Here is a 25,783-nt window from a genome sequence, read left to right as displayed (position 1 = left end):
CATGTGCCGCCGCCTTTTTGGCCCTCTTTCTTATCTGGAAAAGTTGGGAGGTATGTGATCGTGACTATCAGCTGTTTAGCCCTATAGACGCTGCGGTCATGGGACGATCGCGAGGTGCTGATCGTTGCTATCACAGCCCTGAGGTCCGATGAAGGACCCCAGGGCTACCAGCAGCTAATGCCTGTTAGATCAAAAAAGAGAATAAAAAGGTCCCCTGATGCCCCATCCCATATTAAAATCAAACATAAAAAGTGAAAATACCCAATATGTAATGTTTTTCAGTGATCACCAAGTCTGTAACAACCTGTACAATAAAATAGAATTGCCACTTAACCCGTAAGGTAAATAAAAAAAATCATCTATTCACATTTGATTTCCTAAAAATCAGATAAAACATTTACCCTGACTTGATACCAATAAAAAGTACAGCCTTCCCCGAATGGCGCTCCTTCTGTTTCCCAACTTCATTATAGGATAGAGCATCAATATCAGATTGGTTGGAGAAAGGGGGGGCAAAATCAGCAGAGTGTTATCCAGATATACATGGCTTGGAACCTTTATAATTATGCTAATGAGTATAAAGGGCATTTCCAGAGATTCATAGGCTGTTACAATTAGAGCAGGTCTTCCCCCTGCATGTCCTACTGCTGTTAGATTACACAGGGAGAGAGATGGAGTAGAGAGCAGGGGGTTGGGCGAGACATGTTCATTATAACATTCTGTGAACCTGCAGCACTGAGGGTTTCTGGTTATGCCCCCAGAGCCCTTCTGGCTCTATCAACTTTTAAAATTATGCTTTTAGAAGGGAGGAGGTCATGGATAAAAAAAATTAAGAATGAAATCTACCATTAAAAATCTATTTGAAGTAGTTCCTGATGTAGTAGATTCCCCCTCCCTGCCCCATCCCCAAACAGTTTTTACCCAACTCTGGTACGCAGCCTTTGCTAAAATAAATTTGAATTCTTCTACTTAAATTCTACTGGGGGGCATGGAGTAGCCTTTAGAGAGCATCAGGGACAAAGGCTGCTCCACGCGTCCCCAGTAGCCACAGAGGATCCTTCTACCCACTCATCTTTTTTTGTTCTGGCTCGTCTCTGGAAGCATGCACAGTATCTCCTATCTGTCTGTCAAGGAGCTCTGCACATGCGCCTGAACAAAAAAAAAAAAAAGTTAAGCTGGTAGGTAGAGGGAGGGGGAATCTACATCAGGAACTACTTCAGAAAGTACTGTAGATTCCTGATTGTATATTGCCTTTAATGACCATTGATAGGAACATCTGCATTCAGTGTATAGACTTAGGGGAAAACCGGTATATGCATTTATTATTTTATAATTGAGCTACCCATTACGTTTTTATGTGCTAGTTGCTATTAAACTTTGATTTCCTCTCCCTTCCTGGAAGTTGTTGTTCTGATAGCAATTAGCATGACAGACTAATCAGCACAGCTCTGATCCACTCAGGTATCAGAACTGATATTTGCGATAGCCATGTTTCTCTGTGCCTTCCCAGCAAGCTGGTTGATGGAAATGTCCAGTGCTTCCCTCCCCTTTTATCGTGTGACTGGATATGGAAAACAGAGAGTTGGAGTCTATATATCATACAGATTTATTTACATGAAGAGGCAGGGAACAGCATGTGGACGGAGTGATGAAGCCTCACCCTTGAAAGGAGCTCAAAGTCCTCTGCAAAAAAAACAAAAAACAAGTCCTTTCCATCACACCTTAACAGAGAAGGAGGATCCGCAGGAACAACCATGTGCTGCTTGTGGATTGTGCGTCAGCTGAAAGGAACTTCTGATTAACTCTTCACAGTATTCAATAGTGCTTCCTTGAACCAGTTGAAGACTATGGACATCAACCACCACACGTGCCCCGTCCACTCCAAACATCCTACAAGACAAGGAAAAGATCCTATGAAACTGAAACGTAAAAATGTATCAAGGCCACATGTGCCACATTTAGACAACTGTAATACATCTGGATTATAATGCCTTATTACCAGTGTACACCTGTTCTGACCGAGTAAAAAGACTTCAATGTGCTATTGTCTTATGTCACATATAGTGTAAAATTTGGATAGTGCCATGCTGCACACAATGTTGGGACACAAAGTTGAAGTCATAGGTAGTATGGCACGGTTTAATTTTGTACTACGCATTGACACGTAGAACCTCTCATTGTAAACTTCACACCTACTAAACGTGTAAAATAACCAGTGCTTTGGGATTAGGTTTGTGTTACGGGTAGATTAAAAGCATAGTAAATGGTACAGGAATGTGGAAACGGGAAAATTTAGTATTTTGCCTGTGATAATATGTACTTATGATTAGATTCATGTTTGCTGTCTGCGGCAGATTTTTTCTGTGTTGATATGCATACGGTTTATTGATGTATGGAAAAAGAGGTAAAAACCTTTAATAAAAACTACCTGATTTAAAAAAAAATTACCAGTGCACCTGGTCCTACTTCTGCTCTCACTCAGCTCAGCCATGTAACCACAATGTATTTTATTTTCATTTAGTCCTGTAGTTATATGGTTTACACTATGTCCCTCACCTGTCCTCCTCTGTCATATTCGTGTCCAGAGAGAATTTATACTGAAATCCAGAACAGCCCCCACTGTCCACCTGGAGCCGCAAGAACTCGGGGCCACTGGTAACCTGTTGCAGTCTCTAGAATACAGATATTATAGCTGTGTTACAACACAAGATACCATCTTGTGTATATGACAAGAAAAACAGGACTGATTGGCAGTTTGTGGGTTGGCCACTGTTCACAAGGCTGATGCAGAAAAGACACATGATGAATGACGCAATGTTAGCAGAAAAAAAACACCATGTGGAAGTGTGAACAAGGCACCAACCTTCATGTGCTGTGGCTGTGAAGGCAAGGGATAGAGAATGGGACAGCTCTTACTTTCACGCAGCTCTCCGCCAGGTAAACTTCTCCATTTGTCATAGCATCAGACATACATCGCAGAGGCTGTTTATATGCTGTACACGAGGAAAGAAGGCTCCTATTCAAGAAAACAGTGCAGGTCATATCCACACTCATCCTAGACCAATTTGAACATCAGTAGCAGACTGAAGCAATAGACCCCACAACCAACACTCACAACTGCTACAGTCCAAGCAGACCAACTAATGTCTAATATAAATGGACACTCATAAGATAACCATACAAAGGAGATGATTGTTAGCCATTACCACTGATCTCTGAAGGAAAGGCTGTTCAGCTAACGTGGTCCGACCCTCTCTAATGGCAGATTTAGGGTGCTGCCACATGTTGCGTCCTCGAACCATTTTTTAAACGGACTTAAAATGAATGAATTTTTATAAGCTCACCAAGCGTTTGGCTGGTTTTAATCTGTTTCACAGCTGCCTACACTTCTAGAAATGAAGATAAACAGGTTCAAAGCAGCCAAACGCATGGTAAACATTCAAAAACAAATGCTTTAACCCCTAGGGGACGCAGCCTCTTTTGGCCTTAAGGACACGGTCCCATTTTTCAAATCTGACCTGTGTCACTATAAGTGGTTATAGCTTTGGAACGCTATGAGATATCCAGGGGATTTTGAGATTGTTTTCTCGTGACACATTGTACTTCAAATTAGTTTAAAAATTTGGATGAAATCTTTTGCGTTTAGTTATGAAAAAAACCAAAATTTGGCAAAAATTTGGAAAAATTCTTTATTTTCAACATTCTAAATTCTCTACTTTTGATGCAGATAGTCATAGCACCCAAATAAATTCATAACTTACATTTCCCAAATGTCTGCTTTATGTTGGCATGGTTTTTTAAGATTCCACATATTTTACTAGAATGTTATGAGGCTCAGAATTTAGGTATCATTTTTCACATTTTTTGTAAAATCACCAAAACCTGTATTTAGATGGACCTGCTCAACTTCTAATTGACACCGAGAGGCCTAAATAATAGCGAGACTCATAAATTACCCCATTGTGGAAACTACACCACTCAATGTATGAAATACCACTTTTAAGAAGTTTGTTAACCCTTTAGGTGTTTTATAGGGGTTAAAACAAAATGGAGGTGCAGTCTGCAAATTGTAATATTTTTTCACAATACACTCATTTTGGGTGGAAAATTAAACATTTACAATGGATTAAATTAAAAAAGGCTCCACAAAGTTTGTTACCCAATCTCTCCCGAGTACACGGATACCCCATATGTGGTGGTAACCTGCTGTATGGGCGCACGCCTGGGCATAGGAGGGAAGGAGGCGCCATCCAGATCAGATTTGCTATGTCACATTGTACAGGCTATAATTTTTTTCTTTTTTTAATGTGGACCTATAGGGGCTTATTTCTTTTGCCACATGAGATGCACTTTTCTGGTACGTAATTTCGGGGAATCTATAGGCTAATTGGTGAGATTTTATTAACTCTTTGTTGTGGAGGAAATGAAAATCATCACTTTTTAGGAAGATTTTTGTTTGTTTTTTTTTTGGCCGTTTACCATACCATAAAAATAGTATATTATTTTTATTCTATGGGTCGCCACGATTACGAAAAGACCTCATTTATATAGATTTTTTATTTTTCCCATTTTTACTGAATAAAAAGTAATTTGGCAAAAATGTTGTTAATTTTAGCATCACCGACTTTCATATGCATAACTTTTTTATTTTTCGCCTCACAAATCTGTTTAAGGGCTTATTTTTTGCGAGAAGGATGGTTCTTTTTAGTGGTATTATTTTAGATTGCATAACATTTTTTAAATTAATTTTTAGAGCATTTTTTATAGGGTATTAATTGAAAATTGTCTTTTTTTTTAGCTTTTTTTGGGTTTTTTTTAACGGGGTTCACTTTGCGAATCTAATAACGATTCTGTTTTATTATTCAGATTGTTACGGACGCAGGGATACCAAATATGTGGGAGTTTTGTGTATTTTATTCAGTTGTACTGAATAAAAACCAATTTGGAGAAAATCTTGTTCATTTTAGCATCACCATCTTTTCATATGCATAACTTTTTTATTTTTCGGCTGACAAATCTAGTTAGGGGCTTATTTTTTGCGAGAAGAGTTGTTCTTTTTAGTGGGCTTATTTTGGAGTGCATAACATTTTTTAAATCACTTTTTAGAGCATTTTTTATGGGGTATTAATTAAAAATTATCTTTTTTCGGAACGTTTTTGCGTTTTTTTTCTACGGCGTTTACCGTGCGGGTCCAGTAACGATTCGGTTTTATTATACAGATTGTTACGGACGCGGCAATACCAAATATGCGGTGTTTTTTTGTGTTTTTGTGATTTTTATACTTTATTAAGTGTTTTTATAGGAAAGTGACATTTTAGGGGCTTATATTTTAATGTATTTATTTTTTATTTATTGTAATGTGATAACTTTAGTGTTTTTTACTTTTTTTTACTTATACATACTTGAACTTGAACCAGTGATGCTCTGATCACTGGTTTAAGTCCAATACACTGCTCTACAATACTATTTTATTGTAGAGCAGTGTAAACTGTCTGAGCAAGCTTGCGCATGCTCAGACAGTTTACAGTCAGACCCGGAAGGGGTCTGGCTGCCATGGCAACCGGGCAGCTCCGAGGCACATGCCAGTCCTCGGAGCTGCCCAGAAGTGGATCGGATCCCCCGGTAAGCGGCACGGGGGATCCGATTCACGGCGCAGACACCCTTACACGCCGCGGTCATGCTTGACCGCGGCGTGTAAGGGGTTAACACCCGCGATCGGAGCCGGCTCCGATCGCGGGTGTTAGCGCAGGCTGTCAGCTGTACTAGACAGCTGACAGCCGCTGCTTCTGGTGCCGGCTCCGTTCGCGAGCCGGTGCCAGAAGCAGGACGTTATAGAACGTCCCCGTGCGCTCAGTATGTAGCCTCGGGGACGTACTATAACGTCCTGGTGCGCCTAAGGGTTAAAACAGTCCAAGAATGTGACGTGTGGCAGCACCGTTAGAGGTAAGGCCTCGTAGACTGTTTGTGCTCCGTAATGTAATATTATATTTGTATACTTCCCCTATGAATTGTAATGTGCTATGGAATATGATGGCACTATATAAAGATTATTATTATTATTATCAAGGTCAGTTTCACATGGCTGTATCTGTGACTGGGTCCATGAAATATAGAATCTGATGAAGGCACCTGGGTCCTAGTACCATAGTCACCTATAATGCTAGGAGTCCCTGGAATCAAGTTTTTAGTATGGGACAATAGTCTTGGAGGGAGAAAGGGACTTCAGGTTTCAGAGATGGGAGAACAGGTCCCATGAACGGTGTCTAGTCTGGGAAATACATTCAAAATAAACCCGAACCGGGCTTACTCCAAAACCAGGCAGCCCTCCTGAAATTGAGAAAACTTTTACTGTAAAAAAAAATGACTAATATATAATTATCCAAGTGAAAGATGCTACGAGGCAAGTGTGCATTTGTATATTGGGATTGGGGTAAGGCTTTCATTTTCTCTCCCATTGGGAGACGTGAAGGTGATAAGGATCGGGCTGTTTGTTTCTAGAAGACCTTTTGCTCTTGGGCAGATAAGACCCTGCAGGGAGTGCGGTGACCCATAGACGCCACTCCAGCCGCTGCCTTCATGTGGGTGCCCACTGTCACCTGAATGTACGTCCAGCACAGGAATGTAGTACAGAGGGGAACAATAATTGACCTGTGAGGAGAGATGATCCTGCCTTTTACCGGATTAACAGAATGTCATGTTAGCCTAGGGCCAAGGCAGGAGATAAAACTATTGTCACGACACAACAGCTGTACAAGCTGAGGCAGAAGTGCTCGCGATACGCCTGTGGTAAGTTTCCACGGTATATACGTCACTGTCACCGTCCTTACTCTCTCACCTCTGCCCCGATCTGAACACTGAGCACAGGAAACGTACGGCCGCCATATTGTGTCAGCCACGCCTCTGCGCCGCCCCTTCTTTCTGATTAGACGGCAGGATCACATCACGTGACGTCAGCGAACTATTGCGGAAGGGTGGAATACTCCGAAAATCACAAGACCCCTAGAGAAGAGGAAAGTGACCCGTGAGCGGCGGCGGAGAGGTGAGAGCCCGGGGAGAATGTATAGTAGTGAATGGCGGGGGGCGAGCAGCGCGCAGTCCTGGGGTGGCGGCGGCAGTCCTGCTCCTGTGTTCTCCAGGCTTCATTGTCCGCGAGCTCTTAGGAATTACTACAGTAATGTGCGTTAGGAGTGGCCATTCACCTCTCCACTCGCGCCGACACAATTGGTATCATTTCTCCAGCCCCTACTGTAATCAAGGAATCCGTGCCCTTAGTATTGGCACTCAGGATGCGAGTCTCAACTGTCAAGTGGGCGGTACTCGGCTGGAGTAAACAGATCTGGCAACGCCCACCTGCCAGTAGAGAAGCTTATTAGCTTATTGGGTGATATGTATAAGGACACTGATTTTTCTGTAACAGGAATCAAAGTTAATGGTAATGGTCAAAATGATTTGAGAGTCCCTTATTGACCAGTGTTCTACTGTCCCAAATCACCCAATATTATTTATAAAAACCAAACTTTATGACTTTCTGTACACAAACAAAATGGCCATGGCGTTGGCACATTAAAACGTATTGCATTTATTGAAGCCATGTCCCACCTGTTCTAAAAAGGGATGCCACTGTATTTTCACTGTCACGGGCATCTAGTCCTAACCTTCCTAGAGACAGGTCTGAGGAAGTGGACAAAGGGTGATATGGGAGACACAGATTCCTGAGATTGGGTGGTGATGTACCTTACAGTCTGGGTTGGTAGGGAAAGGACTGTTTCTATTGCTGCTATGTTGGGGTGGGAGTACAGAGATGTAGGTAAAACCATCACAGAGCCCTGCAGTGGGGGGTGTACTGGCCCACGTTCCTGTTATTGTCCTTTGGTGACCCTAGTCCTGGGTCTTGTGACTAGCAGCTTGTGGTGCTGAGTGTGACAATAGAGGAAGTGATGGGTGATGACTGTGCTTGCTCTTGCCTACAGCTCCAGGATCACCTTGGGACATAAATGTGTAGGTTCTACAGTTTCGATCATTGTTCCCTCTGATCCCCCAGTGGGTATGAGCTGAAGGCAGCCATGGATATTGAGTATTTGTTGGCAGAATCTCCCATCTAATTTACTTCACTGACCCTTCCCCCACACAACAGATTTTGTGAAGCAAAGAAGGGTTGGCCAGGAGGAAATAAATCTCTGCAATAAGGTATTTGTATGAGAGGGGTATCAGAGAGGGCAGGAGTGGCGCTGACTGAAGGTGGTGTAGGCATTGAGAAGGGTGAAGAGCAGAATCGCCATCGCCAGGGACCACTGACACAACTACAGTCAGCTGCCATTCCTGCTGTAGGTAATGGGAGGTGTGATGATTAGAAGCGATTTGTCCGGAAACCTCCACCTCTCCTTCAGCTCCTGCCTCGTCCTCCTTCTGCGGTACCTAAAGTAACAACCTCACTCTCACCTCAAACCCTTTTCTTCCAAGTCCTAGGTAAATTGAACATGTACTCTACTAGTACACTAGGGTAAAAGGCTGGGTCTCCAGATCTAAGGTGTAGGTGAGCTTCAAGGGTCAGGGATGATTGCAGTTGAATTTATTAATAAACCTGCTCAGTCGAAACGTATTTTTGTGTTTTGGTGTCATAACACTGCACCAATTACTTGTGTTTCTACAGGAAGTTGGGATCATGTCGCTGGCACATCTGGTTGCGGTACTGCTCTTTGTCCCTGTTGTGCTCTGTGAGCCCCTTATATACAAGGAATGTGGTGAGTGTGTGTGGGATGCATGGTAAGGATATGCTCATGATGTGGTAAAAATACCCTAATAGCCTACTCATTGCAGGAAGCAGCACAACAGGAAAGCTGATCAGTGTGGATGTATGTCCATGCCCTCAACAGCCATGTCCTCTTGTTAAAGGCAGGACCTACATCATAAATGTGACATTCACAAGCGGTAAGCAAAACCCATCCACCCGAGTCCTGCTCTGTATGGTCAGAGACTGAATATCTATGTTTTGTGCAGAGGAGGATACCCCATCCTGCAATGCTGTCGTTCATGGCAAAATAGGTGGCATACCTATACCATTCCCACTTCCAGAGGCAGATGGATGCAAAAGTGGAATTTCCTGCCCCTTAAAGAATGGAGTTACATACACATATTTAACCAAGATGGATATCAATCCACAGTACCCTAACGTAAGTGGATGGGATGCTGGGTGAGGCAGGGGATCTACTCTGGGGGGCTCTCTTAATTCACAATTCTGCTTAGAACTAGGAGAGAAGCACACCGGGAGGATGTCAGTAAGAATCCCTTTTATTCTAGTAATGTGTCTGGGAGAAGTAGCTGTTGTGGGGCCTCCGGTTATTGCTTGGGTTGCTTTAAGGAAAATCCACCTCTGTAACAATGACTTGTTCTTTTATGTGTAGATAAAGCTGGTGGTGGAATGGGAGCTGCGTGATGCCAACAACAAAGACTTATTCTGCTGGTTGATTCCTGTAGAGATCACTAATGGCTGATGACGCTGAGATTAACCATCCTCAATCCTTCCTCTTCCATGCGTGTTTTTAACCTCTCTCTCGCTGCTGACTGCTGTGCAGTTATAACAATTTAGAGCCAAAATAAAGACTAAAAATATTTGCTAATTTTTAATTAAAAGTTTTCAATCGCTGATTCATCCCTTGTTCCTGGAGCTCAGTTTCTAAACGCAAATAAAGTATTGTCCCAATCTGTTGTGCAAGTCTTGTTTCTCGTTCTCACATGAGCGGCAGCAACTCCAAAACAAGCTGGCCCCAGTAGTGTGGGAAAGTTGGGAGGGATGTGATGTTGCTATACACACTGCACTCTTCACTCCACAGATTGCATTTAGAATAGATAAATCGTAATAAGTGTTCATCGATAAGACGTTTGGAGGCTTTAATAGCAAGGAACAGATTTCTCACAAATTTCGTCAAAGTTCTTGTGAGGGTACAATTTCAACTGCCTGTACCATGCCGCTGTATGACCATTCAAGAAAGTCCAATTTGAATGTGGCACCATCTGAGATGCCGCAGTGATAGTCTCTGCAGATGGCAGTGTATGTAGGACCATATCTGCAGTGCCTAGCTTCTCACCATCAGGAGTTACATGACTGAGAATTAGAAGTCAAACTTCTGGTGTGAGCAAGTTGCCCTAGCTTTTCAGACCATGCCAAAGCCCTCGCAGCCCTCGCTGATGGCCAGCTTCAGCATCCTGTGCATCTCGTCATAGGAGTCGTATGTAGGGAGACAAAGCTGGTTGAAACTAAAAAGAAAAGAAAGTTACTTTAGGGATGTATTTTGTACACACAACTACTTCTCTATGGCCACACTGTACTCCGCTGACCCTTAAGTCTACTTACAAATATTGCACAATGAGCCATAAGTGCTCATCAACTTTCAGAGCACCAAGCACATTTTGCCAAAGCAAACAGAGCTTTATTAATGGGATGAGGACAAAGGTGAGCTTTCGGCTAATCACAGACATGCAGGCACAGTTACTTATTTTCAGCCCAAATATCTTCTTCTATGGAAACGAACTGTGTAAGATTTGGGCACACTTATGTCCTAATGTGTGCATTCTATATATGTAAGTTTGTCTGCCTCCACTCATTATCCCACTCCACCGTATATGGTAACTACATAACCTCTGTGCAGCTGTGTATGAAACCAATAACATGTTGTGTAGCACCTAGTTGTAGCAGGCCCTAGTGCACATTGATTTATGTTTTTTACCTTTGTGATTTCTCAAAGGAAATCTTTTACTGCCACTTAGATACAATCACTAAGCAGCTGACAATGAATTGAATTGTTACGGTTTACCATAATAAACTGTAAGGTTAAAGCTCTGTTCAGTCTATATTCATCTGGTTGTATTCCAGGAAGTCTTTCAGTCCATTTGTCTTCAGAGAACTTCACAGTCTTACTTCTTCTCTGCTATAGAACTCATTGTTTGAAGGTGTAAGGCACTTTATTCTCTTACTTTTTTATCTATACTCAGTATACATAATCACATAATACTTCTACATATATAGCTATGAAGGAAACCATCTGATTTGGATTGTTTGTTCTTGTAGCTTGCCTGTGAAATACACACAGTTCTCGATTTATAAACAGATACAACAGTTACAGACAGACCTCCTTGGCCACTGTAACCTTTGTTGAAGCTCTCCGGTTGCTTTTAATTTACTGAACTTTAGCCCCAGACTGCAAATTATCAAAATAAACTTTATTAAAAGTGGCTGCAATTAAACTTTATTATTAACCCTTGTTCTCATTACATCCCAAAATTTTAATAATCCTTTTGTCACTGACAAAAAAAAAATATTTAAATTATACCAGTTTTGACTTGCATATAAATTCAACTTAACAAACCTACAGAACCTATCCTATATGAACTGCCTGTTCATGCTTCTTGAACAATGCTGACCAGAACTATACTTCAGAGCATTTAGTCATGTCCTAATACAAATGGATTGGAAGATAAAGGAGCATGGTTATATTGAATATTTCCCCAGAAAACCTGACTCCTAGTTGAAGATTTCCTCCTCTGTTTTACTTACGATGTATTGTCTATTTTCTTAAAGGACTTCCATACAATACCATCAGTTTTACAAGAAGTTCCTGAGAAACTATGCTCCACAGGACTTATTTTATTATAACTGTACACAGCGCAATTTGGACAATACAGGCAGTCCCCGGGTTACATACGAGATAGGGTCTGTAGTTTTGTTCTTAAGTTGAGTTTGTATGCAAGTCGGAACTGTATATTTTATCATTGTAATCCCAGCCAGAACTTTTTTGGATTTTAAAAATATTGGGTTGTCATAAGAATCAATATTAACAATAAAGCTTCATTACAGACACGTTTGGTAACTGTTTCAACTGTTTATTGTAGCCGTGGACTTAAGTACAAGAAATTACCAATATCCAGAGGTCCGTTTGTAACTATGGGTCGTATGTAAGTCGAGTGTTCTTAAGTAGGGGACCGCCTGTATACAGTTATAAAATATAATCTAAAAATTACGCTAATCAGTCTGGGGCTCTCCGACTACTTCACTGTAGCGTCTTTTAATTTATTCACTCCATGTTACAATACAAGTCCTGCGACGTCCCGCATGTCAGCTGCTCTATGCACTGTGGAAGAAGGGCGGTACAGTGAGTAAATATATTAACACGAGGCGTCCTGAGGTGCTCCAGAGCTGGCTGCAAGCAAGGTATGTCTCCGCGTGAGACATCAGCAGTCACAGCAATACTTGGGCAGGACCTGGCTAAAACTAAAATACAGGTGGCAGGCATAAATTACCAGCCCTTGGAGTCAATAGTTTGGGTGACATAAGCCTCATTTGCATATTTTATAAAACTCTATTTTTCAAGAATGCTGCCACTCCGGGCCTTTGGAAAGTGTCAAAAACGCATCAAAAAACCGTGAAGCAACGCATCTTGTGAACGCAACCAGAGGGCTCTATCGCACGATGCGTTGCGTCACATTTTTTGATGAGTTTTTGACGCATTCCAAAAGGCTTCAACCTTGATCACATCACAAATAACATTGTGTTTTAGCAAAGGCAATGGAGACGCAATGTTACTTTAACATGAGATCAAGGTTGAAGCCTTTGGAACACATTAAAAAACGCAACGCATTGTGTGAATGCGCACTCAATAATATGTATATGTTGATTAATTAAATGTTACCGCAGCAATCATTAGACAAACATGAAGATTCTCAACACTAATACATACCAGGTGTGAGCTGTAGGCAGGGTCCCATGAGAGGGGGCTCCAATTATTTGGAAACTTGGACACAAAGATGCAAACCCCCCTGGAGGCAGCTGAGAAGAGCCTGTAGTGAACTGTAGCAGACGGGCCAATTCCTCCTGCGTTAAGCTATAGACAACGGCCCAGAACCAGTTCATGACCTTCACAGATGGACATGATGGGAAGAAATTGCAAATTACATAACACTGAATCTGGAGCAACTAAAACCACAACTTTGGTAAACTAAGAAGAGTTCAACAAAGTGTGTGTGTGAGTTGCTTTTTGTGTTTTTAAGTAATATACACTGCTCAAAATAAAGGACAACACAATATAACTCCAAGTTAATAAAACTTCTGTGAAATGTAATTGTACACTTAGGAGAAAAACACTGACTGACAACCAATTTCAAAGGCAATTTAGCAAGACACACTCAAAGGAGTGGTTCTGGAGGTGGGGACCACAAACCACTTCTTAGTACTGATGCTTTCTGGCTGATGTTTTGGTTAATTCTGAATGTTGGTGATGCTTTCACACTCGTGGTAGCACGAGACAGACTCTAGAACCCACACAAGTGGCTCAGGTAGTGCAGCTCATCCAGGATGGCACATCAATACGAGCTGTGGCAAGTAGGTTTGCTGTGCCTGTCAGCGTAGTGTCAAGAGGCTGGAGGTGCTACTAGGAGACAGGCCATTACACAAATAAAACCCTAGCACATTCTTCAAGGGATTGAGTTTCGACTTATTTTTTGCAGGATGATTTGCATTTGTAATGTTTTCATTGGGACCAATTGTGGGGTATATATATATTTTTTAAAGTTTTGTTATTTTTCCTTTGCTTAAAAGGGGATAAACAACAAAATTTGGGGGAAAGAGACTAAATATCATGTTATGAAGGGCTCATTCACTCGAATGTAATTTGCATCCGCATATTGGTTCCCATTGACATCTATGGCTCCAGGTTACTGTACTGTGAGCGCGCACGGTGAAATATAGCATATATGGTTAGCATATGGCCCCCTCAATTTCAATGGGCAATACGGCCATCCATTTAAAACTCAATGTCATTAGTCACAAAATTATGCTTTAATAGTTTGATTTCATGATTCACAACATTATATGGCCTCTCTAAAGTATGAGGAGTTATCACCAAGATGGCCGCCAATGGAAACTACAAGTCCCAAGATCCTTTATTTCTCAGTAACTCCTCCCACCACTTATGCTCTGCTCCCAGTGATGATCTAACAGAATTTCTTGCTCTGTTACCATAGTAATGATGTGCAACTGCCATCACCAAAGTCTGGAACTACAATTATAAAATATACCGCTTTGACTTGCATACAAATTAAATTTAAGAACAAATCTATGGAACCTATCTTGTACGTAACTCGGATTCATACAGCAAGGAAATGCAGTACTGGAGAAATCACAAATTCGTGTGAATGCAGTTTATCTATTAAGATAGACAGTTTCTAAGCAGCCTTCCCATATGGTGTTTTTCTCACGTTTTTAAATGCATCCAAAACCAAAATGGGAGGGGATTTGACCGAAACGCATGCATTTCAGGCAAAGCCCCCTCCCACTTGCGTTTTGAATGCGTTTAAAAACGTGAGGAAAACGCCACATGGGAGGGCGCCCTTAGGATGATGCCACAGGTGGTGTTTTTAACCCGTTTTTAAGAAGTCCGTTAAAAACCACATGCCGTTTTTGAAAAGGCATGCAGTTTATGGCCGTTTTGGTCCATTTTCCAATTATCTTAAGAGAATTGGGAAAAACTGTCAAAAACTGATGTGTTTTCAAAAACATATGGGTTTTTTTTTTTGCATTTTTAATGGACTGCTTAAAAACGGCCTAAAAACGGTTTCAAACCGCCACGTGTGCCACCACCCTTAGAGGCCAAGTTGTAACAGATCCAAACAAACAGATTTCAAACTGCATCGCAATAGGTTTTGATGTGGTTTTAGGTGTAGTTTCTTATTTTAACAGGTGAAAGACATGAACCGAGCAGGCTTACCTTTCAAAATGAAATTTCCATTTTCAGTTCATGTCTTTCATCTGTTAAAATTTACAAAACTGCACCTAAAATCCCCTCTAAACAGATTATGATGCAGTTTTTAAAGCAACTTGTGAACGCACCCTAAAGGAGTCATTCATCCTCATTCCACTGACAGCATTACTAAACTACCTCTGTATTCACTCCAACTTTAGAGTATTATCGTGGGACTGGGATCGGTCTTGCGGGAGGGTAGGTCCCTGATCCTGACCCTTTTGACTCCACCTCAATGTGGGATCCCTGTCCGTCTTTGCACTGCAATCAGACACTCGAGATTAAGCCTCATGAAGAAATCTCCATAGTTTATGTTATAAAGGTTTCACCTTCATACCTACTGTTAAGCGCTCCCCACGGATAAAAGCTATGATATAAGATATATGGCTGGTGACTCTAACCCTTACCTTCTCCCGGAAATGCCATGACCCCCCAATGACCACAGCATGAGCCTGGAAGTCCTGCACAGCAATATGTCCAGTACCACACATGAGAAGCTAAGGGAAAAAAGACAAGCGCATTTAAACCTCTGCTCAAATCCAAGATATCTACAGTTACAGAATGTAATGTGACAAACAGCATCTACAACCGTGATACGCAACAGGCGGCAGTGGTAAATGTCCATCACACTGGGAACAGATGTGAGTAATACTTAGAACTATGTTGGAGCTATATGAGCAACAGAAATAGAAAAAAAAAAGAGAATTAATCTCTATTACAAGCAGGACTAATTCTCACCTCCAGTTCATTTTCATCAAATATGCCAAGTAGATTATCTGGTACCAGCTCATTCAGCCCTGAAATGATAGGAAGAAGCAGTTATCACAGGTCTCATGACACATCTCTTCCCTTCCTAAACTATACCGCTCACCTTTCAGGAAATGCTCCACCTCCTCTCGCACCTGATTACACAGACGATGTTGCGCCAGAAGGTTCAGGTAATAAATCTTATTATCATTGCTGACTGGAATGTGAGCACCCCCAGGTATCAGCTCCACCATCTGTAAGAGCAAATAGGGAAGTCAGTGACAACAGACACAGTCCACCATGGATGCATGGATGGGTCAGTTGGGTCTATGTAATGTACATGTGTTGTAATATGGCTGCCATGTTATAACTATTTGATGGATGGGTGGCTTCCACAAGATCCTTTGTCTTAATATTTATAGGGCTCTGCGCCATATGATGTAATGTCTATGTAATTAACAGTTTCTAGATGTGCCCTTCCACTTCTTCTTTGGCAAGTTTGCATAAAAGACAATTATCATTCTATATTCTGGGACTGACCTTCTCCAGCTGACCCCCACGTCCATATTTTTCTTCAGCAAATACTAGGTCAGCTTCAGATATATCATGGGTTAATATGTAGAGAACCTTAGACTGGAAAAAATCAGGATCATCGGTCTCAAAATACTGTAGAGAAAAAAAAAAAATATAAGTGTTCAAACTTGGGTCATCTAGGCACTATAAAGCGAGGCCATCAATTAACCCCTTAAGGACGCAGGGTATTTTCGCTTTCGCTTTTTCATTTTACAGAGCTGTGTGAGGGCTTATTTTGTGCGTAACAAATTTTACTTTCCCGTGATGTTATTTATTATTCCATGCCATGTAGTTGGAAGCTGTAAAAAAATTCCAAATGTGGAAAAATTGAAAAAAAACTGCATGTGTGTCACGTTCTTGTGGGCTTAGTTTTTACGACTTTCACTCTGCGCTCCAAATAACAGCTCTGCTTTATTCCTTGGGTTAGGTACGATCGCGGTGATACCAAATTTATACAGGTTTTATTGCGTTTTAATACATTTTCAAAAATTAAACGAATGTGTACGTGATTTTTACTATTTATTATATTTTATATCAGTTCTAGGGAAAGGGGGGTGATTTAAACTTTTAATATTTTATTATTTTTTAAAAAATTTTTAAACCTTTTTTTCCCCCACTATTTCTTAGACCCTCTAGGGTACATTAACCCTGGATGGTCTGATCGTTCCTACCATATACTGCAATACAACTGTATCGCAGTATATGGCATTTCTGCACACTGTACATTACAACGAGCCACAGGCTCATTGTAATGGATGTGCAGAAGCCATGTATCCTCGGGTCAAACGAAGACTGGCAGTACCTTATAGTGCATGCGAAGTCCAATGATTTGAGCCAGAAAAGAGCGGGTAAATCGGGCTCTCACTAGCTGTTCATAACCTCCTCCCTGAGATGACTCAAACAAGCATTTTCCTACAACTCTACCAGCGAACTCATACAATTTGATCCGTAACCCTGGTGGGCGACAGGGATTGGGGTGGACCTGGAAGTGAGAAAAGGACATGGAAGTGAATTGTGATCATGGAGACAGACACTCTTACATAACCTACTGTAATAAAACTACTCACCAAACCTTGGCTTGTGTCACTAAAGCGAGTGAAGAGTTTGTTGTTGGTATCAAAAAGAACTTTACAAATCAGCTCAAACCACTCCCGTCGTGGACCACCCCAATCCAGAGCTGCCAAAAGAAACAGAGCACGTGACCAATGTAAATTGTGAAAAGTTATAATGTACAGAAAGACAAGACAAGAGTAAGTGCAAGACATCCTAGAGAGAAAAAATTAAAATAAGATAAAAGGAAAAAAAAAATACAAGAAAGACAGAGAAATACACAAGTATATATGAAAACAGAAAAGGTAATGTTAAGGATTAGTATACACCTGGGGAGCTTAGACACACACACCTTCTTCATCCTGAAAAATCACTTCAAAGCTTTTGGTCCAGTCTGAAGCTGAAAAATTTCTAGTTGCCCGAAGTGACTGCAAGAAAAAAAAAAAAAAGTTTATGGCTTTTTTACAAATATTGAGTAAAAAGATTTAAGAAGGATACAACACAAAACAGGGTACTCACAGTCTCCAGCAGCGAGTGCCGACTGACTCTTAGAGTTATTTTGTTACGGTTTTTCTTACAATGAATAAGTTTAAGCTCCTTCTGGAAGAAACTCACTTTGTCCAGGAAGGTCTCAGATCCCCCTTAGACATAAACAAGAACAATTAGAAGCCTTATCAACTGTATACATAAAACACTCTACAGATCTATTGCTATATTACCAATGTTTAGGTGCAAGAAACGTGTAAATGTGGCAGCTATAATGTTCCGGTCCTTGCAGCTAATCTCTATAGGAGGCTGCAGTCCATCGTCCACTTGTAAAGAAAGAAGCCCATGCAGGGGGTCAGGAGGCAGGTATAAAAACTGAGGAAATAGCAAAGATTTAGACAAATAAATAAATATTCATGGTAACTTCCTGATCTTAAGTTCTCCAACCCACAGAGACTGATTGATTAATGTATTCATAGCATTGTACATGTCTGTATCATAGTGAAAGATTGAAAAAGCACTTATGCTCATCTTCTTACCAACACTTGGTACTGTGACCCACCTTGGTGCCAGGACACACTCGAAAAGTAAATAGACGCCAAGGAATTATCCTCAAGTAAAACTCTTTAATGGAGAGTTGCTGTAGAAGAAAACATAGGGATCAGAACAGATGTGCAGATTTGGCAGAGCCACCGCTATACTCAAGCATACCCTTACCTTTGGGGAAATGTAGAAATACACCTTTTTTGGCTTTTTCATCCTCTCTGGCGCAGTGGAAGAGAACAATGGGTTGCTGTCCTCTTTCTGTGTGGGAGAGGAGGGATTCTGCTGCTTAGAAACATTTGGTGGGCTTGAAGGTGGATATAGGTAGCCCTCGAAGAAGACCCCTACTCCAGAGCGTGCAACATTATTATCCACTGCTGCTTTCTCAACATCTAGGACACAAGAAAGTGTAAATAGTTAATGTAGACTGTATAATGGGCTGGAAGTAAATATAATGTCCACATTAAATCTCACCGCTCAGGACAATAATGTTGAAGTGTCCATTGCTAATTGGCCGTCCCTGGTAGCGCAGAGTGGCCTGGAAACATCCTGTCTGTGTTAGAGACAACTGCATCAGGACCCGATTCTGTTTTCCATGACAGACTGTTGTCTGGCAGCAACCATCAGCCATTCCCACCACACCAAGCTAAAAAAGGAAGAGTATTTAGGAAGATCCCTAGCTTTCTACAATGTATGCAAATAACCCCTTTACATGTACAGTATAAATTGTGGCATAATATTGGTTCTTTAACCAATACATTAACTTTAGTGGTCGGTAATAGTTTCTGGTTCCACTGACTGAGGCATGTGGTACTAACATTTCATGTATCATCTCATTTGATCCTAAATTTAGTGGGGTACTTCACCAATTAACTGAATACATTGGAATGTGCTGCGGAATTTTTGAAGTTCATGTAGTGACTGGACCATGACTTCCACAGGAAGCCCACTAGGAATATATAGTACAGGACACATTTTTACTAGTATACAGTACGGGAGAGAAGCGCCAATAGCCTTCATTATTCTTTTCTAGAAGAGCTGTGATGACTTTGGTCAGACAGTAACTGGAGCTCTTACCTCACTAAGACTAAGATTATAGCTGTCCAGGTCTTTCACACTGTCATAGGCAGCATTTCCATATTGGTCACGGGGAGCAATCTGTAGTGTGTGCTGTTCCCCGCATGTTAGAACCAGAGTGGAGAAGTGACAAACAATCTCTGTTTTCGCTGGAACAACCACACCTGAAAGGAACAAAGCCTTGTTATCACTCTCTGTGAGGCATAGGAAGCTGAGTAGTTGTGTCTTCAATCACCTATTACCTGGGTGGAAAGCCTTGTAATAAGGGCTATGCCCAACACTGAGGCCACCAACACTGATGCTAATCTGATATCTCCCAGACCGCCGCACAGTGAAAGCTGCTCTGACCACATTCCTCATGGGATCCTGGATCAACTCTAGAGTCACCGGGATTTCAAGTGACAACTCTGTGTGTATAATACGAACTCGTAGAGCAGCTGTGCCACTGACAGGGAAAGGATGTCCATTCCTATAAAATAACTAGGAGAAAGCCAACAACATTAGGCAGTTACAACAAAGAAGTCAGGATGGAAGGATAAAAAAAATAAAGTCAGATCCTTACATGTACTCGAAATCCCATTGACTGTCCCACCTCACAGGGATCATTCCAGTCCCAGGATACCTGACAGGCACGTGGCTCCAAGTACTTTCCCCGCACATAGTTGTAGATAGTACGCTCTGTGCCACGTTCTCGTCCCTCATGATGCCAGAAAGTTAGGACCCGGGAACTTAATTCAAACAGGAATTTAATGGTGATCAACAGCACACACATTAAGCCTGTGACACTGCCTACAAGGGATAAACAGAAGAAGCATCAGGAATCGGACCCCTAAATCCCCTCACTCTACACAGGACCAACAACTGTTTGTAGATCCTTCTGCATGAATGCTTTCAACATAAAGAAGAGAAAAAGCCTCACCGATAACGTACAACATCAGTGCGGACAATGGATCTCGTCTTCATAGCATCGGTGGCTCCACATGTCTCCTGATGAGAGGCAGAAATCATACACTCATTCTTTTACCTGTCCTGTTTAGGAATCTATCACTTCACTACATGCATTCTGTAAGTCAACTGGGATATAGCCAAATAAACTAAGAAACCAGATTGCACAAATGAACCGTTTACATCACATCCTTCATTCATGTGTCCAGGAACCAATACAACCTAACAACAACAATTTATATGACCTTATACACTATACACAACCTATTCATTCATCCACTGCACCTAAGACTTGCCTACTGCCCCCTCATACATCATCTATTTGCTCTTTACACCTCACTTGCCCTTACTAATAAAACATTTCATCACCATCTACCCCCACACAGAGTTTCTGCCCCTCCTAATAACCCACGTATTCACCCACTACTCCTTATACCCTATACAGCATTATAACAACCCCTCTGTCTCACTCCCCTAGCGCCCCCAATAACCCACGTTTGCTGTCTACGTGCCAGATGCCCTCCACCCGCCTAGATGCCCTCCACCCGCCTCTGCCGCATCGTGGGGTCCATCCATTTACCCTCTACACCACACACGACGTTAGCCACAAGATGCGAAGAAACTCTCAAGTTTCCCTTCTGTTTGTTTGGTACAGCGGGTCATGTGACTACAAGAGAGCCGGTTCCGGGTATTTGGGTGGCACTTCCGCTCACGGTTGTCAACGAAAGCCTAAAGAGGGGACGTGACTCGTGACGTCATCAGAGTGCGACACGCGAGAACGCCAGCATGGTGAGTGTAGAAGGCCCGTGTGAGGAGCATTGCTGTCTATGTTTCTTTTATTATGAGGAATTGGGTGATGGGGCATTTTTCTGTCGGTACAGGAAATAACTTCACACCGCCGTTTTTTTGTCCCTTACCCCCGTAAAGCACGGAGGTTTGATCCGTTATGGTAAGTTAGGCAGGCATCCCTTATCCATGCTTGCAGCCACCATTATTTTTTCCGTCCAAAAACGCACGGATGTTGGATACCTGCCTAAATAGAACATAATGGATGACATAAAATGTATTTTTAATTCGAACATTAAGCCTCCGTTCTTTACATTAGGTGTGCGCATAGAGCGTGCTGTGTGAAAGCAGCCTTACATGTATAGACTTGTTTCTAGGGTAAACAGAAAAAGGCCAAGAAGTATGCGGTGATGAAGCGGAGAATCAGTCTAAAGGACCAGCGCATGTAAGTGGAATCTGGGGCCGGGGAATACAGTTATAAATATCGCAATGTCCGCACCCTCATTACTTTCCCTTCTCTAATGTCTAGAAAAGAAAAGGATCGCATAGTAACTCAGAAGAAGAAGAATGACCCAAGCGCCATCAAGGAGACAGAAGTGTAAGAGGCCTAGACCTGCCATGGATATTATGCATGCCCATCTATGGCACTGTTAGCTCTACTGAATGGATAATCCCCATGCCCAGCAATGGCAGTGCTTATCCCTAATGAATGGATAATCCCTATTGCCTAGTGATGGCAGTGCTTATCTCTACTGAATGGATGAGCCTTATGCCCAGTGATGGCAGTGCTCATCTGTACTGAATGGATGACCTTATGCCTAGTGATGGCACTGTTCATCTGTAGTGACTAGATAGACTGCATTCTCAAAGCTGTTACCAATTCTTTATTGTGAATGAAAAGGCTGCATTCTCAGAAATGTCATCCTTGCTCACTAATGATTGTACAAGTGGTATTCTTCATGAAGCTACTGCTTTCTCAGGGTCGTCTTGCAGCTTTCTAGTTACTGGAGTTACTGTACTTTTTCAATGTATTTTATTGTACAAATACAGAATGAAAAGGGAGGAAAAATAGCTGTACACCCTCAGGCAATTAATGTAAAAGGGAATCAAAAATAATAAGTTATGCAAACATTGTTTTGAGTTGGTGTTCTCAGTGTGAAACCACCTCCCACCCCCAGAATTTTTTTTTTAGAGATCTAATATATTTTTTCCACATAAGATGTTTAAATGTTGTAACACGTGCAAGTGGGTTCTGAGCACTAAAGCCTGTTGACCTGTTGTCCCGAGCTGCCACCCATCAGTGCTGTGCCCGTCTAATGCCGCACTCCTTATAAAGCATTTGATTCAGTTATGTATCAGGCAAGTGGAAGTAGTCAGGCAGGAGTGCCTGCCTCTGGAAACATATACGGGCATGACACTGATGGGCAGGACAAAGGAAGCGCTGGAGGAGGTAACAATGTTTTTACAGCCCTCCAGGCTGAATATATATAGTTTTTTAACAACCCCTTTAATACTTCAGCTGTGCTTAATTTATTTTTACATTGTGTTAGAGTTTTATTGTAAGCTGTGTTGTAATGGAAATGTAACATATTTACCTTTCTGTTTAGTCCAAAGGTTCCTTCATGCATGTTCTTCCAGTATAACACAAATCTAGGCCCTCCATACTACATTCTTGTGGACACCAACTTCATTAATTTCTCCATTAAAGCCAAGTTGGACCTGGTGCAGTCCATGATGGACTGTCTGTATGCTAAGTGTAAGTTTGTGAGGAGAGACGTCTGCACGTAGTGGCAAAAAGTCATAAAGATGTCTCTGCGTGTGCTTTGCTCTGTGTGTGATCTGTGTCTTATTTCACTTTTCTTTAGGTGTCCCCTGTATCACTGATTGTGTGATGGCAGAATTGGAAAAATTGGGTCAGAAGTACAGAGTAGCACTCAGGTAAGCTGGTGATCACATCACAGGCAGAGAAACTTGTGTTTTAAAGACAAAATAAAGTACAAGTAGTACTCAAGGTATGAAAGATTTCAGACTTGTGGCAAAGGTTACATTTGTCCTGTGGATGAATATTTAGGTTGGAGTTATAGTATAAGTGAGAACCATTGATGGCGTCTGCTGTACCTTGTCCCTGGTAAAAATAAAGCAATAAGACGCCCTTTTTAAAATTGAAATTGACTTCCTAATACCATATAATGTGTAAAATAATTCGCTGAGCAATTAAAAACTAAGCAGACCATCTTACAAATATACTCCAAGGAGCTGCCACAAGTTTTAAACCTATACAGCTATTTTGATGTGTTAAAATGATATGTAAACTAATTTTAGTGAACTGTCTGAACTGGGGGAAATCAAAACATACTTAATGTATGGTCCACTGATAATATCAGATAATTTTCGTGGGTAGACTTAGAAATGTAAGCAACTGTTGGAGTGTACGACTTTGATTTGCGCTCAAACTGAATGAATAGTGCTAGAAAGACAAAGATGTTGATTTATCATACGCTGGCGCTTTGTGTGCTGCCGTATGAAAAAGCCCTACTGCCATGGTCTGACCCTGCGTAGCTTTGGGTGAAAACCTGTGAACATTCACTGTTATGTGTTTGCAGGTTTTATAAAGTGTGCAGGCACAGGGCAGGAATGCCCCCATGCCGGCCCACTCGGGCTGTGCCCCTCCACGTCCACATGACATGACGGTGGCATAGTCCCAATAATAACAATTATTTCAGTGCGTCTAAGCCAAAAACTGGCGCAGAAGAACTGATAAAGCTTCCCATTGGTGACTTCCCTCTCCTACTTGAATCCCTCAAAGCAGGGAGCATGTAATGTCAGGCATATAGGGTACGGAGATAATGAATACATTTGTCTAAAACCATATAATACAAAGATGTAATGGTGGTCTGTCACTCCAATAAGTTCAGTTTCTTGTATACTACCAACCCGTAGCAGAAGTCTGCTTCCTGATTGGTTTATGGAAAGTTAAGCATTCTGCTCATCCACTCCTATCTTAATAAATGTTGTCCCTAGTCCAGACTGTTTAATATCTTTGTCTCGTAGGATTGCCAAGGACCCCACATTTGAACGTCTTCCATGCTCACACTCGGGAACCTATGCAGATGACTGCTTGGTACAGAGGGTTACGCAGGTGAGATAATTATTTTTGCTGTAGATGTTAAGGGTGGCTTTTTTTCTTAGGTGTTGGAATCTATCTGACATTTTATAACAGATTTTAACTGATCTCTTTAAAGCACAAATGTTACATAGTGGCCACAGTAGATAGAGAACTGAAGAGGCGGATACGAAAGATTCCTGGGGTCCCTATCATGTACATCTCTAACCACAGGTGAGAACAGACTGCTTGCTTTTTTTTTTTTTTTTTTTAGTAGTTTTGTAAAAGATGAGTAGAAGTTCAGCCTTGTAATTTTCTATCTTGTCTCCTCCCTATAGATACAATATTGAGAGGATGCCGGATGACTACGGAGCACCACGCTTCTAGTACACTACTGTTGGACCAGCTGGACTCTTCCTCGGCGTCATGAGGATGTTGATTTTTAAATTGAACTGATACTCATACAGATAAGTGTGTTTGTACACCTCAAGTTACTGGACATGGTTGCTCAGTAAATAAATGCCCCAGAAAAGTTAGTCTTCATTTGGGATTAACCAGCACCTACAATATAAGTGTACAGTGTGCACTGGTACCGTTGTGAAGGAGGTTCTTTTTCTCAGGTGGAGTGTGCGCTAGCTTCTGTTATCATAAATTTCTCTTTTCATCATTTTTTTGGCAGAAGTCGCCGTTCTGTATGCTTGACCACTCCTGTATTTGCATTGCAATAACTGAACATGTGCCCTGGCTCTTTCTCCTTTTTTTTAATGTGTTTTGTCATTTTCACATTGATCACCTGATGTCAGTTTTACAAAGACCATCTAGCCGTATGCCTGTTGTGAAGGCCTAAAACAGAATTTCTATGTTTCTATTTCTAATTTCTATTTACCAGAACGGAATGGCCCTGCAGCAAATGTATTACTCACATGATTGATAGTAAACATTTTCAATCCTTTGTGCCTGTTTCCATTTTTATTTTACTATGTTGTAAACTCATGTCTTTTTACTTAATCCCTCCTCTTCCACATTATGGTAGAATCTAGAGCCATACTAAGCCAAGGCCCCTAATTTTACCACAAATAACTGGGAAAACTTATTGGGGCAGATTTACTTACCCGGTCCATTCGAGATCCAGAGGCGCGTTCTCTGCGGAGAATTCGGGTTCTGCCGGGATTCACTAAGTTGGTTCCTCCGACATCCACCAGGTGTTGCTGCTGCGCTGAAGTTCATCAGAATGCACTGAAGTTCACAGTCCTATCGTGGGCGCAGGTAAGCGCGTGTCAAGCGACACTTTTTTTTTTTTTTTTAAATGCGGCGGTTTTTCCAAATCCGTTGGGTTTTCGTACGGCCACGCCCCTGATTTCCATCGCGTGCATGCCGGTGCCGATGCGCCACAATCCGATCGCGTGCGCAAAAAACCCGGGGACGATCAGAGCAAAAGTGAAAAATTCGGGTAACCCGCCGTAAAAACACGATTCGAGTGAAACATAAAAAATATTCAAGTCTACTGTAATTGTATTGACCCATAGAATAAAGATAACAACATGATTATTAGGATATACAGTGAAAAATCCAGTACAGAATTGATGCTTTTCTACTCCTGACCTAAAAAAAAAGTGAAAATTTATTAAACAATAAGGGATACCAACCCCAAAATGGTAACACTGGAAAAAGCATTCCATCCCGC

The 25,783-nt window shown here is 41.6% G+C and overlaps 4 protein-coding genes across 7 annotated transcripts; 2 read left to right on the top strand and 2 right to left on the bottom strand.

Moving 5' to 3' along the window:
* Positions 1–1,582: 1,582 nt before the first annotated feature.
* On the bottom strand, positions 1,583–7,302 carry ISCA2 (iron-sulfur cluster assembly 2). 2 transcript variants are annotated; one of them, XM_072116858.1, is made up of 4 exons: positions 7,200–7,302; positions 2,917–3,016; positions 2,557–2,672; positions 1,583–1,890 (listed from the first exon to the last, which is right to left on the bottom strand). In XM_072116858.1, exons 1-4 carry the CDS (start codon positions 7,229–7,231, stop codon positions 1,716–1,718), a joined length of 423 nt encoding a protein of 140 aa, XP_071972959.1. In that variant the 5' UTR covers positions 7,232–7,302; the 3' UTR covers positions 1,583–1,715. The 2 variants fall into 2 exon arrangements, with proteins under 2 accessions (XP_071972959.1, XP_071972958.1); XM_072116857.1 differs by lacking the exon at positions 7,200–7,302 and adding an exon at positions 6,836–6,983.
* Positions 6,888–9,700, top strand: NPC2 (NPC intracellular cholesterol transporter 2). Its single transcript, XM_072116856.1, has 5 exons — positions 6,888–7,039; positions 8,651–8,741; positions 8,818–8,928; positions 8,998–9,170; positions 9,402–9,700. The coding sequence occupies exons 2-5, from the start codon at positions 8,663–8,665 to the stop codon at positions 9,489–9,491; spliced, it is 453 nt and encodes a 150-aa protein (XP_071972957.1). The 5' UTR covers positions 6,888–7,039; positions 8,651–8,662; the 3' UTR covers positions 9,492–9,700.
* A 163-nt stretch (positions 9,701–9,863) lies between these two features.
* On the bottom strand, positions 9,864–20,930 carry AREL1 (apoptosis resistant E3 ubiquitin protein ligase 1). 2 transcript variants are annotated; one of them, XM_072116851.1, is made up of 19 exons: positions 20,791–20,930; positions 20,185–20,252; positions 19,828–20,054; positions 19,508–19,745; positions 19,266–19,429; positions 18,663–18,834; positions 18,363–18,580; positions 18,208–18,285; positions 17,879–18,020; positions 17,679–17,800; positions 17,512–17,587; positions 17,177–17,286; positions 16,912–17,091; positions 16,077–16,202; positions 15,661–15,790; positions 15,528–15,586; positions 15,197–15,286; positions 12,732–12,907; positions 9,864–10,254 (listed from the first exon to the last, which is right to left on the bottom strand). In XM_072116851.1, the coding sequence occupies exons 2-19, from the start codon at positions 20,198–20,200 to the stop codon at positions 10,152–10,154; spliced, it is 2,427 nt and encodes an 808-aa protein (XP_071972952.1). In that variant the 5' UTR covers positions 20,201–20,252; positions 20,791–20,930; the 3' UTR covers positions 9,864–10,151. The 2 variants fall into 2 exon arrangements, with proteins under 2 accessions (XP_071972952.1, XP_071972953.1); XM_072116852.1 differs by lacking the exon at positions 20,791–20,930 and adding an exon at positions 20,706–20,728.
* On the top strand, positions 20,871–25,051 carry FCF1 (FCF1 rRNA-processing protein). 2 transcript variants are annotated; one of them, XM_072116854.1, is made up of 8 exons: positions 20,871–20,999; positions 21,374–21,441; positions 21,526–21,594; positions 22,604–22,752; positions 22,862–22,934; positions 24,048–24,135; positions 24,239–24,333; positions 24,438–25,051. In XM_072116854.1, the coding sequence occupies exons 1-8, from the start codon at positions 20,997–20,999 to the stop codon at positions 24,484–24,486; spliced, it is 594 nt and encodes a 197-aa protein (XP_071972955.1). In that variant the 5' UTR covers positions 20,871–20,996; the 3' UTR covers positions 24,487–25,051. The 2 variants fall into 2 exon arrangements, with proteins under 2 accessions (XP_071972955.1, XP_071972956.1); XM_072116855.1 differs by lacking the exon at positions 20,871–20,999 and adding an exon at positions 21,048–21,159.
* The last annotated feature ends 732 nt before the right edge of the window (positions 25,052–25,783 follow it).

This window comes from Engystomops pustulosus, chromosome 7 (genome assembly GCF_040894005.1).
Source record: "Engystomops pustulosus chromosome 7, aEngPut4.maternal, whole genome shotgun sequence".
Taxonomy (NCBI): domain Eukaryota; kingdom Metazoa; phylum Chordata; class Amphibia; order Anura; family Leptodactylidae; genus Engystomops; species Engystomops pustulosus.
Note: the sequence above shows the minus strand (reverse complement) of the source record. Positions and strands in the feature narration are given on the sequence as shown.